The sequence below is a fragment of the Seriola aureovittata genome, chromosome 9 (assembly GCF_021018895.1).
Source record: "Seriola aureovittata isolate HTS-2021-v1 ecotype China chromosome 9, ASM2101889v1, whole genome shotgun sequence".
NCBI classification, from domain to species: domain Eukaryota; kingdom Metazoa; phylum Chordata; class Actinopteri; order Carangiformes; family Carangidae; genus Seriola; species Seriola aureovittata.
In genome coordinates this window covers 24,733,448-24,750,999 of record NC_079372.1, presented here as the reverse complement: position 1 = coordinate 24,750,999, position 17,552 = coordinate 24,733,448, and the positions used below count along the sequence as shown (strand labels likewise).

The following is a 17,552-nucleotide window of genomic DNA, read 5'->3' as shown; positions in this document are numbered from 1 at the left end:
AGGGAGTCAGAGAACAGAGCAGAGAAAGAGAGAGAGAGAGGAGGAGGGTTATGAAAAGATCCAAAGATAGAACTTAGAAAAGCAAAATTACAGTGAATGTAACATCACTGAGGAGAACAGCTGTTCCTACATGATTTCCAGATATCACTGCATTTTCAGTTTGTAAAATCACCTCAGCTGTTTGATCAAAGATGTCTGCAGCTCTTTGTACAAAATGATCCAGTCCAACCATATTTCTCTCTATAGCGAACAGGGATCCAGATAAACGGATCATACTTCCCCCAAGTATCAACATGTGTCATAACATGTGTCTGCAGTCAGCAAACACATTTCTCCTCCCTCCTCAATAAACCAAGTTCATTAAAGATGTTAGGTTATAATTCAGTTCTGTGATTAAACTCAAGATTTACTTGCTTTTGACCTAGGACTTCTTCAGCGAATGGATTTGCTCAGGTGTTACCAAGTGTAAACTTTAATACACATTCTAACAAGTAATGTAATGTTTACTGTAAAGGAATAATTTGGCATTTTGGAAAATACATTATTTGCTTTCCTTGCCAAGATTTGACCAAATAATCAGGTCACTATCCAGGATCGAGGGGCTGCACCTCTGTGTATGTAAAATCCTGCTTACAAATAACTGCATATACTGTTATAGCCTCATTATTTGCATACAAATAATATGTTTTCTATTAAGCAGATGACAAATATGTGCAATGTTGGCAGGAAAAGCAGAATTCACTCATTCACAGTATCCACTCTGTGACCCTGAATGTGGAAACATCAGTTCAGCTGTTGATCAGATCACCTGACGTAGACGTTAATGGCACGTCTGAACAGGTGTGTCCACCGGTTCAGTGATAATCTGAGGTGTGAACAAAAATTCTAAATTTTTTGGTTTTCTCTCACTCTGCTCCAAAATGGCGGTCAGTGGGAGCCTGGTTTCCCAGTGTGTCGTCATCTCTGTGCGTCGATCTTCTGGCCGACGTCAGAGAAGAAACTAGAGCAGCCAGCCTCTCTTCTTTCCTCACTGTTCTCTTTTCCTCGCCCACTTATTCTCATCATCTATGCCTCTCTCTTTTCTTCCCTCTTTTCTGCTTCTCCTCTGTCCCCTTTCCCTCCACAGCCTTTTCCTCATTTCCTTCCCCCTTTATTCCTAATGTTCCCTAAGCTTGTACCAACCTCATTTCATGAAAATGGGAGGATTCAGAAAGAAAAAAGTGGTAAAAAGAGGTGAGGGAAGCAACTGCAAAAAAGAAGGAAGAGAAAGTAAAGGGAGAAAGGAAAGGATGAGAGGAGAAAAAGAGACATCAGGGGTTGAGGAGTACAAAAAGAAAGATAAGTAGAATCTTAGAAGGAAAAAGGAGGAGGTGATGTAGAAGCAAAAGGAGATGGAAGAGGAGGAAAAGAAAGGAGAAATGTAGGAGGAGGAGGATGAGCAGCAGGTGGAGAAAAAGATGGAGCATTTGCTGCAACAGAAGAGAATGAAGAAAAGAGGAAGAAGAGAAGGAAAAGGTGACAGGATAGGAGGTGCAGAGGGAAGAAGTTAAAGAGCAGGAGGTGTAGGAGGAGGGTGCTGCAGGTGCAGCAACAGAAGTGCATGCAGGATGCTGATGAACAAAGCCATCAGAGAGTAGAGAAAAGCAGGGAGTTCCCACTCTGCTGCTTTTCCCATCACAGCTCTGCTCTTAATGTTCAACACCTTCAGGTTAAAAAACAGTGTGTGTGTGTGTGTGTGTGTGTGTGTGTGTGCGTGCGTGCGTGCGTGTCCTCTGGTTTTGATTAAACCCCTAAAAACTCACCTGTTTGTAAAAATTACATATTTAGAAGGGGTTTTTTTCATTAAAAAAATCCCCTCATAACCTTAAAATATCTTGGATGTAACGCGTCACATCAGTCGCTCGTCTGCAGCTCTGCCTCTGCTCATCAAACTAATAAACCTCTGCTTGTCCTCTGTTTTGCTGCTGTATACTCTACAACATTAGAAATGTATTAGTAATATATAACATGAGCCTTCATTACATTATCAAACAGCTCATAATGTGCTGCCAATGTTAGATTAACCTCGGCCCTGATTGGCAGCACTGACTTAGCCATCATAGCTAACCTAGCTTGCAAAATACTGATAAATTAGCTACACCTAGCTTCTCCTCTGATAGCAACATGATATGGAAAGCTTCACTTTGCAGGTTGACAGGATTGGTTCTTTCGGTTTGTGACGTTTGAACCCCTGGCTGTCTGAACCTGTTTTTTGAGACTGTCATGAGGTTCAGCTGTGAATCTGGAGCACAAAAATGGCAACTTGTCAACAATTAGCAAACATAGCACTCTGCTTTACTGCAGCAAGGTTGACCTGAGGCACAGACCTACTTCAGATTATAACATATTTCTTATTATCACACAGTCATTCTCAGAGCTTCAGAAGAAGCACTGAGAAAACAGTTTTTTGCTATAGCCTATCTACAGGTTAATGTATTTTGTGCAATAATGTGTGGCTACCTTTCTAGCTAACAAAAGCAACCCCATAGGTTGTTTGTGCAAGTAGCTTATTACGATCCACATTTACATTCTACAGCATCAGTCTTTTCACCAAATGTCCCAAAATGTAATTTTAAGATTCAGCTGCCCTCTAGTGGCCGTAAAGTCATGTGACTTGGTGTTACAAAGTGCTCATAGAGAGGAGGTTGGTAAAAACATTCTTGTCTCCAACTGACAGTCAGTGTTGTTTCTTGAACCACGTGATTATTACTGTAACTATGGCGACGAACGTCATTAACAAAGTGCTTATTTTTAACCCAAACCATGATGACGATGATGATTTCCAAAACCTTACTAAAGTTGTGTTTGTGCCTAAACCTAACCAACATCATAAAGGAGTTAGTTTGTGATTTTTAACACATCATCTGTGGCAGGGACGAAAGAGAGACGACCTATATGCTTGTTTAGGTTGGAAGACTTATTTTGGAGTTCACTCAGTCTTGCTCTTTTTTGAGTTGATTGAAAAAAGATTAAAAAGCTGGAAGTGAGTTTGTGCTTTTGTTTTTGTGTTTTTCAGACTGTTTTAAGATCTTAAAAACTTGGTTTTGAAGTTGTGTTATCTTTGTGCTAACCTCATGTTAAGAGTCTAAACAGATCACAGAGCTCTCACTGCATTAAACATACAGATTAAACGGATATCAATCTTATCATTGAACTCTTGGTAAGACAGTGAATTTCCAAAGACTGCTGGCGTTAAGTGCAAATTGGCTGGTTATTAGCTGGATTGAGGCAGAACTCCAGCTCTGGAAAACGAGCAGTTGGTATCACCCACAGAGTGATCGATCCTATTGCACGTAGAGGATCTTTGGAGCCGTCTGCGGCCACAGCTCCCAGCAACAGCAGCGGGTCGTGGTGACAGAGACTGTGTGTGATGGGGATTATTGTCGCTGTACAGCAGAGGACACAGGACCAAGTCCAACCACAGGTGAATCTTTATCAAACCTTTAATTAACCCGCCTTCTGTTACTGCATGACGACAGCTCAGACTGGGCGCGCGCGCGCGCGCGCGCGCGCGTGTGTGTGTGTGTGTGTGTGTGGATGGATGGATGTCCGCAGACGGCAGAAAAGATCAACTTGAGTGCAGATGAATTTTTAATGTGCAAGCTTTATTAAAACCCTCTCTGTTTTCCACCGCGTGTGGTTCAGTGTCTGAGTGGCTCGTGCTCATGTCGTTAATTAGCGCTGACGGATAATTGGTTTTCCTGTCACATATCACCGAAACAGCGCGGGACGGAGTAAGACCGGATCCTAAAATATTCTCGTGATGTCTCTGGAGACGCTTCATGAAAGCTTCGTCTGTGATTACCAATGATCATTAACAGTGTATTGATCTTCTATATGTTGGTTTTATATCTGCAGGCCAGATGCAGCCTGTGTACCAGCTCAGTTATCCCCAGTATATGATTTATTTGCACTGTGAGCCATCTCCTTGTGACATCCACTGTGATGTATGGTTCGGGCTGATTAGCAGGCCTTCTTTCAGCCTGTTTTATTAGAGGCTATAAACTGCAGCTCACTTCTCATTTATAACCACAGAGTTAACCGGAGCCCCAGATTCAGCCTCTGTACTGTATCACAGTCAACATAATAACATGTGATCTAATTATGGCTTCAAATCATTTAAGAAACTGTCACTTTAATATCTTAATGTCAGAGCTGTTGGCCTGTATGCTGCCTCTGTAGATTTACTGTATAATTACCTGTGTAATAGTATTCAATCTACCTGAAATACTCAGTTATAATACATGTGGATACAGTCTGTGCAGGAGGTCAGTGTAATCTCCTACAGTATCTTTAACATGGAAGGACACTTAATTTGCATACAATGAAATTATGTTACTGGACTGGCCCCTGGACACGGGGTCAGATAGCCCTGTGGGCAACAGCTATCGTGTTTGAAGTGAGTGTTTCTTGTTCATTTCTTGTTGGGAAGTCAATCAAATGACTGCGAAGAGACACTAAACAAACACAACGAGACAAAAAGAGACTAAAAAAGACTGAGAGCTGGAGGGCCTTTGTGTTTGTGCCCAGTCGCCCATTGTGTCATAATGATCTGAAGTCAAACATGTTTTAACATGTGGCAAACTGAACTTTCAGTCAGGGAACACACTGGCTGCTTGGCAGCTGTGGAACTTCTTTTTCATTTCGGCACCCATGTTAATGGGTTAGGGCACACGCTGCTTGACACATGCATCTCACACCTTACGGCTGTGTATGCACAATATATTTTTTAACCATTTTAGCAGCTGCATAAAGAGACAGTGGCGTTTTAGTGATGTCAAAAAAAGATCGGAAATTAATTTATAACAAGAAATTCAACATACCAGTCGCCTGGCATCTCTAGTGAGACTGTAGAGAGATAGAGCTGCAGTAGCAGCAACGCAGCAGAGACGCAGCTGGTGTGAAAACACAAGACGCAGCAGTTCAGAGATGCAGTCGCCACGCTCATGCAATGCAACGCAGGCGATGTGTTACCAGCATCATTGGACATGAGTTTACAGGCAGCAGCTGCTGTGATGTGTCCTATAGAATACTTTTATAAAATAGTAATTATGGATCAGATGTGTCGGATCAGTGTCGATATTAAGCTGAGTGACAAGACTGATCATCATTAAATACACCGTCTTTGTCAGTGTCATTATTATAAAATTCAATGATTCCTCAGACATGGATTCATGTTTTAGTATCAGAGCATCACTGAGCTCAGGTGAACGCAAATAAAAAAATAATTTTAAGTATCAATACCAGGTCAGTGCTCTGTCTGAGTTCAGGTGTAGGACTTGATGTAGAGAGGGGGAAAAGCTGCATTCCAACAAAATAGCCATGAAGTCTGTGCACAAGTGATCTTCATAACATGATTTAATAACTGAGGAGTGATATCCATCCTCTGTAGCAGCTCCCTATATTTTTATCTCTTATCATTCAATACTTATGCTTTAACGCTAAATACCTACAAGTTTGCACAAGTCTTAAGTGTCTTAAGGTATGTTCTGGTGGGTCTGGATTGTAACGTATGATTTCATTCAGCCTCCTGGACAGATTCATGTATTAGTTCTTCTGATATATTTGTAGTATACTAACTTGCTGATTTATGGTCTAATAACTGCCACTGCATTTTTCATAGGATGACATACAGCCTCTGTGCATTTCCTGTGTGTTTACATGTAGCAGCTCCTAATGTGTCTCTGTAATATTCTCTATTATCAACTACAGTTTGCAGTGTGTGTTTCATGCCTCACGTCTCCTCCGGTATAGATCTATATTATGATGATGATTATTGATACTGTCTTGAGTCAGTCTTTGAAGTGTGAACTTTCCCAGTTTGTTATACTGTAAACACAGACATGTATGAGTTACACACACACACACACGCACACACATACACACACACACACACACACACACACACACACACACACACCAGTCTGTGTAATTCTCCTGTAACTGATGGAGCCAGTTTGGGTTTTCTCACTGAAATGCAGAAACATTTTGAAAGGGTGTAGATAAGTGTGGAGAGTCCTCTAATAATATTAGTTGTAATGCAGTTTATTTCCAGAGCACTCTTCAAGATAATCACCGGTGATTTACATGATGAGTTAAAAAATAACAGGTGCATGAGCTTAGTAGACTTATATCTTTTAAGGTCATATATTCATGGTGTTTATGGGATTCATTTCTTGGTTAATCATAAGACAATACTGAAAAACGTCAATCACATGGTGCTAAAGTCCAGGGCGACGTCGCTGTGTCACGTTTGTCTGATCAACAGTTAAAAACCAAGAGATCTTCAGATTATTATCGCAGAAGAGAAAGAAAAGATGAAAACAGGAAATCTTTGTCATTTTGCTTGTAAAATTACTTAAATGATGAACTGATCAAAATGATTTAATTACTATTTATACAGTATAGCATCCCAGACATGAGTTTATGTGTCAGGTGAAATGTTAATAATGTTATTGGTGTAGAATTGAGGCTTTAATTGTTTCAGTCAATTTAAAAGCAAAATACCAAACATTTGCTGGTTCCCCCGTCTCAGATGTGAGAATTTCCAGCTTTTCTTTGTCACATATGACAGAGAATTAATCAAATAACTATTATATTTTTGTTTTTGGGCTGTTGGTAAAACACAAAGCAAGATGTTTTAGGGCATTATTTTTGGTTTAAAGCGGTTATAATCCATATATAACAGTACATTAAATGACAATGTGTAAACTCCCCTTGGCCTTGTGGATCTTAGTGAGTTTCTGCTCATTGTTCATCAGTCTGGACACAGCTTTACTGTTGTGGTTCACTCTCTCTGCTCTCATAGGCAGCTGTGTTCAGAGAAACATCTGTAAAAAAAAAAAAAAAAATAAAAAAATAAATACTGTCCTTATACCTGCTCAGCAATAAACAGCAGACAGACAAAGTCAGAGAGCAGCTGGGGAACATAGTGGAGCATTTAGCAGCTAAAGAGCCAGATATTTCCCTCAGGAGCTGGTGGAGACCAAACACAGAGCTAAAAGAGAGGGAATACTGAACACAAACACCACAACACACGAGTTATCATCAACAAGTTCAACATATCAACTTAAAAAAAGTTGGTGATATGTCAATGTTCTGTTCACAGCGTGTTTCTGCTGAAAACAAGTGGCCAAATAATCAGTTGTTGCAGGTTTAAGGACTTTATTTAAGAACATTTAACTGATCAATCAGTCCATCAATCACTCAAGAAAGCATTTGCCGGATTGATCAGTAATGATCATGATATTTGTTGCAGTCTTGGATTTAGCACAACAGGGCCCCCTCACCAGATGTTTTGCGCAGGTACCCGCTGACAGGTTCATCTCATGATTATAAACCTGGATTTTGTGTATGGAGTTTGGTGTAACAATGTCATTACTAAGTTAGGTCGGAACTCCTATAGTATTATACATTACTACAGTATTTGTACCTGCTCCTCCTCTTTCTGTAGTATACTAATCTACTATATGTTGTGTACACTATTCCTTAATGGGTGTGTAGCGACATTCAAACACAGCCTCATGACCTATGGCCCCTCCAGATGAGTCTCTGTGATATTCCTGAAACCTTCAGGAGCCCCAGACCTCATCTCAGAGCCGCTGTAAGATCTGTGATGTTCGTGGCTGTGCGGTAAACCAGCGCTCTCCGGCGATGTGATTTCTGCGTTTGTGGCTGCGTGACACTGCGCGTTTTTTCCTCTCTGCTGCCGACACACACACTTTTCCTCCCTCTTCCTCCTCCTGTCCTCTCTTTCCACCTCCTCCATCCATCCATCCAGGCAGCCCGTCTGGACTCGACACCTCCTCCCTCCTCCGCCTCCTCTCTCTCTACGGCAGAATAGCGGAGAAGAAGAAAAAAATCTCATATTTCACCAGTGATAATAACCACAGCGCTGTCCATTCACACGCACATGCGGAGAGAGAGGGGGGGATCAGCGGCGCTGCAGCAGCGGATCGCTCGGCTGTCAGACGCAGAGGAATGATAATTAGAAAGAGATTGACTCGGCAACAAGAAGAAAAAGAGGAAGAAGAAGGAGGAGGAGGAGAGGAGCCGGGCCTGCAGCAGCAGCAGTGAGGCGAGCAGAGGAATACATGAAGAAAGAGAGGAGAGGAGGAGGGACTGAACTGATCACAATCTGATCAACAAGAAGAGGAAGAAGAGGAAAATCCGCGCAGCAGCAGCAGTTGTGTGTTTTTTTGTTGTTTTTTTTTTTTTGGAGAGAGATGATAGTGACAGCAACAGCGGAGGAGGAGAGAGAGAGAGAGGGGTGAGCTGGGATCAATAATCCTCCCTCCTCCTCTTCCTCCTCCTCTTCCACCTTCATCCCTCCATCACCTCTGCAGGAGCCGCTGAAACCTGTGAGCCTCTGCCGCCTGCTTCTTATTCCGCTCATTTTTTTTCTGGATGCTGCATCGTGTCTGTGCGTGTGCGTGAGTTAGTGACTGCGCGCGCTCGCATGCGTGTCATGTATGTGTAACTGTCGGCTATATAGGCCATAAGGATTATGGTGTGTGTGTTCATATGTATGTGCATGTGCAGCCTGTGTTAACTGTTTAGCGTGTGGTGCATGCACGTCTGTATGTATGTGATTCACGTGTGTGTGAGAGAGAGAGAGAGAGAGAGAGAGAGAGTGAAATATGTGTGGGCTGTATGAACTAGTGTGTGTGTGTGTGTGTGTGTGGCAGATAACACAACTGTAAAATTGGCCAATTAAAATCTTGCTTCTGTTAAATTAGACCCAAATTATATAAAAGATCATGAGACAAAAAAACTGTTCAGTGTGCGACACACTGATGGATTCAGTGTGATTATAAAGAAGCTGCTGAGAGGGAAGATTTATTTCAGGGATAAATGACAGATTTCTCTAAAGGGTCAAATCAGTCAAATGATAGAAAAACATCCTTATGTTCCCATGTGTTTCTTCAAGAGATAATTTTGGTTTTGATCACAAAGGTTCATTATTGATGAAAAGAGTAATTTAGTCACCAACTGATCGTTTTGGCCATGTGTGAAAACAAGTAGTGAACATCACCTTTTTAGTCGATATGTCGAACTTGTTAGCAAACAGTTTCTTGTTTACACACGGCAGTAATAGTGTCACCTGATGAATCTCAGTCCAGTATTCCCTCTCTTGTAGCTCTGTGTTTGGTCTCCACCAGCGCCTGAGGAAAATATCTGGCTCTTTAGCTGCTAAATGCTCCACTATGTTCACCAGCTGCTCTCTGACTTTGTCTGCTGTTTGCTGCTGAGCAGGTGATGGACAGGGACCGGCCTATGAGAGCAGAGAGAGTGAACTGGAACAGTAACGCTGTGTCCGGACAGATGAACAACAAGCTGAAACTTGTTGTAGAGAGTCAAATACCCTTTTTAGTCCAAATGCAAGTATAAGTGGGTTTTTGAAAAGCGGGTAAAAAGGTCTGTCTACAGTGTCTGTGTGATCTGAAAGACGTTACAGCAGGGAAATTGGCGTGTTCACCCTTGTGTCGTGTTTACATCACTGTTGATCGGCGCTGGAGCCGATAAATACTGGTGTCTACTGCAGAGTCATTTGACCCGGTGTTGAATGCTTATTGGTCGCTTTTCCATCGCGACAAAAGCCTGATCTTGGCATGTTTTTTGACCAGTGGCAGAGGGGCGTAATTGAAACCAGAATTTCCAGGTTCTGGTTTCACTGTCATTTGTAACTAAAACTATAGCTATAACTAAAAATCCATTTTTTTGCAATAGTTGTGTTGCTTAGGAAAATTTTGTGGATAATTACAGTCATTCTCTAAAATAAATATCATTGTTTATTCAATTTGTTTTTAGCGGCCTTTAACAAACACCATTTCCCATAAGCCATCTGTGAGCTAAACATCGTGGCTCGATGAGCAACATGAAGGGTTGTGGTCAGTTCAGACAGAACTGAAGACTGTAGAAGTTGTTAGACTGCAGAGATTATAACTGGAGAGATGTAAAAATGTTGTCAGAGGAGAGAGTTTGTGAGTTTTATGGATATGGATGAAATAAAGTTACAGTGATGTAAATACCTGCACTGCCATGCTTGTAGTTTTTTTTTTTTTTTTTTTTTTTTTTTTTTTTAATTGGAGCTGTAGTTTTTTCTTTTTACCTTTTGTTAAAGTCAAGAATAATTCTCTGTGGGTTCATCTTTCACAGTCCCTATGTTTTCACATTGTTATTTATACATTGGTATTATCACAATATTGATAACCACTCATTAGCTTTTTCAGTGCTTTCAACCACATTTCACATTTGTCATTAGTAGGTGTAGTTTGTTCAGTCATGGAGTTTGCTCAGTTGTCACGGTGATGGCTGAGTTGTTCAACTAACTCTACGTCCTTGAAGGCCCAGAAATTTGCTGGTGTTCTAAATTTAATATCTTTGGTTTCTGGACTGGTGGTCAGTCAAAATAAGGAAATTAATATTTGAACTTGACTTTTGTGAAATGATGATTTAATTCCTGACATTTTATTGACCAAACAATTGAAGGTGTGTTGTGGTTTTTGACCACACGTAGGAGTGATATGGAATCCATGTTTTAATTTATCTTATGCACATTAGCATGCAGTTGACCATACAGCCTAAACATTCCTGCTGATGGTTTTATGCTTTTCCACTGATTGATGGTGAGATGAAGCAAAGTGTTGTAACATGCATGAAGAAGAAGAATGGCAGGTGGCAAATATGGGCATGAACATGGATGTGCAGGTTTAAAAACATTTGGAAAAACATTTTTCCAAATGTTTATGAGGAAGGAAAAGAACTTTACATGTTTGTTATATCACAAGGGTACACATGTACTTTTTGGTGGGAAACATTGATTGTTAACAAGTGTTTGTGTATGAGAAAACTCCAAAAGCTACCTTTGAGTCTGACTTTGGAAAATAATACATGAATCAATAATGAAAACAAAATAGTGTTGCCGCCCTTCTACGGTACAACTAAGAACAAATTCAACAGCTCTTCATAGCTGTTTATAAGTGTTTGGTTCATGGTTTTGGTTTTCCAGCTGCACACAGGCTGTAGACAAGTTCATCAACCTCACCTTATAAAACTGCAGCTGTTTTCATTAAACAAGCTCACTGTACATTACCATCCAGCAGACAAACAGTGAGAGGCAATAGCTGGTGGAGAAAGTGGAACATCTAGCAGCTAAAGAGGCAGATTTACAGGCGGCTCTCATCCAGAATTTCCAAAAACCTGGTTACATACCAGCTCTAGTTTTAATTTCTACACCAGTGTTGTTGCCAATGGAGTCAGTTATTTAGCTGCGGGCTACAACTTGAGCCTTGGGTTTTGTTTACATTTTGCCATATTTTCACAAATAAACATATGCTAAATTAGCTTGAATAATGATGTACAGACAACTATCACTAGATACTGTGATACTGAAGAAAACTGAAGCTCTGTAGTTACAAGGAGCATCTGTTTTTCTCTGACTTTTAAGTGAGTTTATGGAGGTTTATTCATTATGTCAGTTATGAAGATAATGATGTCCTGAGGAAGTGAATTCAAAAATACATCCAATGTTTTTACAAATTTTAGGCAAATTGCTGCTCATATGCGCACCTATCAATTAATGGATGCCGTTTCATTCATGGGACCTAAGTACTGTTTTTGTCAGCAGACATTAAAACAGCAGCAGTAACTACTCCCAACTCAATGAAGGCAGAGCCAGAACTGTTAACTAGAGAAAATGGATTTCATATTAAGTTCAAAAACTATAAATTCAAATAATTTGACCAACTATCTGTTCCATTAAAACTATTCAAGGCTTGTTCTTTCACAATATTTTTTTTAATAAATAATTTTAAAATCAGTTTTACCTTTTCCTCAACTTGTCTTTCCACAACATAGGCTACGTTATAAAGATTGTTTTTGTTTAAGTCAAATCTGTTGACTTTAATCAGTGCTTTTTGCCAAGCTTCAGATGCATTGAGTTTACAACAGAGAAGTCAGGCATGAACCAGTGATCTGCAGAGAGAGAGAGAGAGAGACCCTGACAGAGACAAAGGGAGAGAGAGAGAGAGAAAGGGGCAGAGAGGGATTGTGGTCAGTTAGTGAGTCATGAATAATTGAACATGCTTAATGGGAACAGATATAAAAGCTGAATCTGTTTGGCCCCTTTGCAATCGAGACCAAAGGGCTCCTTTGTGTGTATTTGTTCTTGTGTGTGTGTGTGTGTGTGTGTGTGTGTGTGTGTGTGTGTGTGTGTGTGTGTGTGTGTGTGTGTGTGTGGTGCAGTATCAACAGCTGAAACTTTTTCTGAAGGAGCATTTAAGTAGAAATTGGCAATAATGTAACTATGTATATTATTTTTGATAGTGTGAGTGACTTTATAATCAGAAATCCTTTAAGGTGACGTTAGTAAATGTCTTCTTAGTGTGTGGTAGAAACATCAAGGTAAATCCAGCTTGGACGAACACTTTCTACTTTCAGAATGTTTAAAAAAAATTTCAAGAAAATCACAGTGTTCCACTGTAACTCCACAAAATATAGCTAAAGAGATGGTAAATCTGGACCTTGGTAGTAATGCTAGGTGTTTAATGTATGTAGTAAGCTAGTTAGCCAGGCATGCTCATTTTTGTAGCTTATGTTTAAGCAGGCCAAAGCACAGTTAATCCGTTCTTTACACTTCTTGTCTGTGGAAACTGTAGATACTGCACATTGTTCCTACTGTTGTTCCTACTGAGAGAGGCTAAATTGTGACCGGACAATTGCTATTCAGAGGACAGGATCAGGAAGTGGTAAATAGACATCCAGAGAGAGCCTGTGGTAGCCTCAAAAGGGCTAACTGTAATCCTAACTTGGGACTTTATACTGGAAGTTTTCACGATACAGTCCTCATAGTGTTTAATGTTGTGTGGCATTAGCTGTTTGAATGGCTAGTGTTTGCCTTGTTGTGGCTATGGAGAGCGGGAATGGATATGAGAAACAATCAAGCAACATCAACAACAAATAAAATTAGGAGAGATGGAAGACAACAGAAGCTAATGGTTCAGAAAAAGGCATGGGCATTAGCATCACTAACCTGATAATTGGACTGAATTACTGTTTTGTTTCACTATCTCACTTTGGCCTGACATTGTGTTCACATTGCCGATTTTTTTTGTTGGGACGGGGGCTTATTTGGTTTGGAATAATGGGATAAGGCAATCGATAAAGAATCGGATTGATAAACAGAATCAATAATGGCCTTGGTATCAATAAAATCTTTATCAATTCCAATCCCTATTCATCATTTTATTCTTGGCGGTACAATGGTAACCACACATTCCGCGTGTCTTGCTGTAGACAAACAGTTGTTGCTGTTACGGCTTCAGTTCTGCCTAATCGGTTTGAGCCAGAGTCCAATCCTGAACAAGAAGAGGATAGACCCAATTCACCTTCACAAGTTGGACTAGATTAGGAAAAAGAGTGTACCCACTGTCAGGCAGTCGTATGAGGGAAGAAGCAGAAGAGAGAAGTGCTGTGAATCAAGTCGCTGGACAGTCTGCAAAGAGTACATGTCAATATTCATAACTTTGAATACTTTTATGAAAAACCCTTTCAATGTTTTTGTATGTGTGGACGCTTCCAGACTTAAGGAATACAAATAATGGCGGAATAGACAGACAATTGAACTTCAGAGGTAGGGAGTCTCCAACGCTTCACGGTCCTCCTGGTTTACGATGGGTAAATCTGAATTAATTAAACTTTAGTGCGCACAGTTACTGAAAAATGAACTGAGCAGTTGAATTGTGGATAATTTATCCGAGTTACCGAGGTATAGCATGTCAGTATTGACAAATGTTTAAGAATTTATATCTTTGCTAGACTGTTTCTTACCAACGCAATCAGGTCACATCACAGATCTACAATAATAATGCAGACTGACAGGCTGTGAGCCTGAGTCTTCGCCCACATTTAGTGTGAACTACAGAAATAACAGTTACAAAAAGCAAGCGTCTAACTGCGTGGTTTCTGAAGCAATCCTCCTTGAAGTGCTGGACTTGCACTATAATGTTTGGAGCAGTAGAGGGAACCATGGAAAAAATGAAGTAGATTTCTCCAGGCAATTGAGAATACAGTGTCTTTGTTGGTATGGCTGCAAAACTAAAGAAAACTCATAATTAGTTATGTGCTGTGCCTTGTGTGGGAGCATGCCAAGCTTGAAGGGGGTGTCCAGCCTGCAGGTGGACAGCACTAAGGGACGTATTGATGTCTACAACCCCAACGAGGCATTTCATACAAATGAGAAAATTGGGTTTTGCCCTGACAGTTACATTTACATGTACAAAAAGCTATATAACACACTATAAGAAAGGGAAAACTCAAAAAAGCATAACAGGTTCTCTTTAAAACGACCTCTGCAGCTGCGTCAATCTCATCCGTGTTGTCATGATTTTCTGTAGCTATTTTTCTTGAATATATGTGGGAAGATAATGTCCAAATTTGTAATTCCACCTACTAAACTCTTATTGGTCTCCAGCTGGCTGACATGGAGCACCAGACCTATTTGAATTACTAAACAAATGTGAGATTTGAGCAGTGATTCAGACACAGGCTTCAGTGTCACATGAGATGGCCTATTATGACAAACCAGAAGCTTTACTTATAATTAAAATGCTGGATCATGCATTAACACAAGGCTGGAATCTACAATTCTCAAGGCTGGTTTTGGTCTCTTTGAAGTCTGTTGTCTATAGATATGACATTGAAATAGTGATGTACACAGAACTTCACAGGTTTGAATTGGTAAAGCAGAAGTAAAACTGTGACAAAAAGAACTAAACTAAAAACAAAAGAAAGCAAGACGGATAGAAAGAGGTGGACGAAGACAGAAGAGGAATAGTGATAGAGTGTGGGAGGAGAGGCTGATGGTGTGTGATGATTTTTCTTGTTTCTGATGGCTTTGACAGAGCATGTCATTGGTATTTATGGGCTGAAAGACCTCACACTCCTAGCAACCATAGAGAGAAATGAAAGGGATGGTGGTGAGAAAGTAACAGCAACATGAAAAGAGAAGAGGTACATGGAGAGCAGAGAGGAGGTTGATGAAGAGGCAAGAGGAGGAAGACAAAAATTAAGACACAGGAAGTAAACATTAACGGGAGAAAAGAAAAACAGGTGAGAAAATCAAATTTAAAACAAAAGCGAAAGTAAGGGAAGTAAAAGAGAGGGGCAAAGGTAGATGAAAGAAGGAAAGGACAGGTCTTTGTCCCAAAAACAACATTGTGAAAGTATCACAAGTTGATGTTTCCTGTTGACTCTGCCTCAGCGCCTTTATTTGTCTTCTCATCTACCCTTTCTTTTTCTTCTTTTTCATGCAATGGATGGACGACATGAAGAAGGAACTGGAAGTGTCATCCAAAAGGATGATAATGACGCTGAATCCTGAATGCCTCATGGTATCCAGGGAGAAGACATACATCTGACATGAGATTTAACCTTTGCTCAACACTTCCCCTGATAGACCGACTGCAGGAAGACTGGCTGAGTCCTGCAGGTGAACCCATGGACCAGGAAGAGGTCAACCTCTTGTCTTCCATGTTTGCTAGAAGATGATCTTTGACGAACATTACGTTTTCAGTTTGTGGAGCGTTGCGTTGTGTTGATAGCTCAACTTTTGGTTCCAGACTGTTTTGATTATGGAGAGGGTCTGAACTGAGCTCAGAAAATTTTACAGACTGTTTGATTTGTAGAATTACCACAGGGGCTCTGACCCCAGGATTTTAAATGAGGCCCTGCAGGGAAGCAGGCGATTAGTCAACTTGTTTGGAAGTTCATGCAAGGTGGTGCAGACTGAATTTCTGCTGCAGCACTAGAAAAAACACTTGCACTGGATGCTGGAAGAGAAAAATATCACTTGTGCCATTTGTGTTGGACAATCTGCAGCCACTCAACAATGATGATGTGCTGTATCTTTGATCCAGAGGGACAAATAAAGTCTCTGTCAGCTATGGTCTGCACAGCTGCTTCTTGGAAACCCATGTTCTGATATTCTGCATGGCGTGCAGAGAGTGGATACAACTGACTCACTGACGAACACAAAAACAAACAGACTGTTCTGACTGTTGGGGGAGAGGAAGACAATCTATCTCCTAGAAATTTTGTTTTGTTTTATAACTGTCATGGGTCTGAACCCCAACAGGAACACCTGACTGAACCAGGGAATGGTCGACGACTCAATACACCTCTCCGATTGGAGCCCAGAAGGACAAGGTCCATCTTGATCTTCAAATCAGTTCTCGAAGAAGAGAAAGTCCTCTCCCCCCCACTTACCTCTTGTGGGGGGGAGGGTGAAGGGTAGTTAAGTTTTTAGGGTGTAGGGCTTAGGGCCATAGGGTGTAGTTTTGTAGTTTATTAGACATTAGCCTTTAGGTTGTAGACTTGACTTTAGAGTTCATAGTAAGGCAGCTGTGCTCTAGGTCTAGATAGTAGTTTTAGATTTTCTCTGTTGTGTTGAGGCTTCAGTTCAGTGTTTAGTCAGTTGTGGTAGTTTGGGCTCATTTGCCTGTGACACCACTCGACCAGCCTCTCTGGTATCTAACACTCAGCGAGTTAGCCTTCGGCTCTGCACCAGCTGTAGCTGTGACTCAGGCAGCATTTCATCTAGTGCAGACAGCATTTAGGCTCCTTAGTTTAAAATTTAGCATTTGTAAACTTTGGTCACTTGCCATTTTCCTGGCTTTTATTTATCCCAAGGTTCAAATTAGCCTTTGTGTGCTAACTCTCTGACCATTGAGCCATGGATGCTAATCAAGGCCCAGGCCAGGGCAGCCCAGAAAGCCCGAACCGGGCCGTGGAATATCTTCTTGAACTCAACAACATCATCGAGAGCCAGCAGAAGCTTCTAGAAACCCAGCGGCGCCGAATCGAGGAGCTGGAGGTCCAACTGGACCGCCTCAGCCAGGAGAACAAGGACCTGCGTTTGGACCGGCAACCTGTTGCTCCTCCTCCACCTGCTCCTCCTGAGCCTCCTATCCCTCCTCCTCCTCCACCGCCTCCGCCGACACAGACCACATCAACATCCATTTCTACAAAAAACCACCACCACCACCACCACCACAACAGCCAACACCAAACTCCTCCCCAGCCTCCTTCCTCCATCCCCCTTCACCACAGCCACCACCACCAGCATCATCAGCAGCACCACCACCACTCCTCCACCCACCACTCCTACAACAGCACCAACAGCACCAGTACAACTGCTATCCCGGTTCCTGCTCCAGCTTCAGCCCCAACCTCCATCTCAATCCCAACCCAAATTCCGGCTCCGATGTCCTCCCCATCCCCGGCTCCACCTCCCCCTCCTCCAATCCCACCCAGGGATCAACCCCGGGCCCACAGCCGGCTGACCCGAGTACCCTCCACCAGCACCGGCACCAACACCAACTTCGTGGAGAAAGAAAAGGAGAGGCTTGAGCGACTGCACAGAGCCAATGCTGCCAACAACCACCACGCCCACACCCTCCACCATCACAAATCGTAAGTTAGAGTTTAAGGTATACTTTCTAAAACCAAAGCCA

General features: G+C 41.5%; 1 protein-coding gene across 5 annotated transcripts in view; it reads left to right on the top strand.

Moving 5' to 3' along the window:
• The first annotated feature begins 3,345 nt into the window (after window positions 1-3,345).
• The window catches only part of LOC130175035 (IQ motif and SEC7 domain-containing protein 1-like), a 150,193-nt gene continuing 135,986 nt past the window's right edge, over window positions 3,346-17,552 (top strand). Inside the window, exons 1-2 of one of the 5 annotated variants that reach the window (XM_056385298.1) lie at window positions 3,346-3,463; window positions 15,372-17,511. In XM_056385298.1, the coding sequence (XP_056241273.1) occupies window positions 16,772-17,511 (740 nt within the window). In that variant the 5' untranslated portion in view covers window positions 3,346-3,463; window positions 15,372-16,771. Of the gene's footprint in view, window positions 3,464-6,170; window positions 8,400-12,425; window positions 12,445-15,371; window positions 17,512-17,552 lie in introns of those variants that run through there. The other 4 variants (XM_056385300.1, XM_056385299.1, XM_056385297.1 and 1 more) reach the window with 4 other exon arrangements.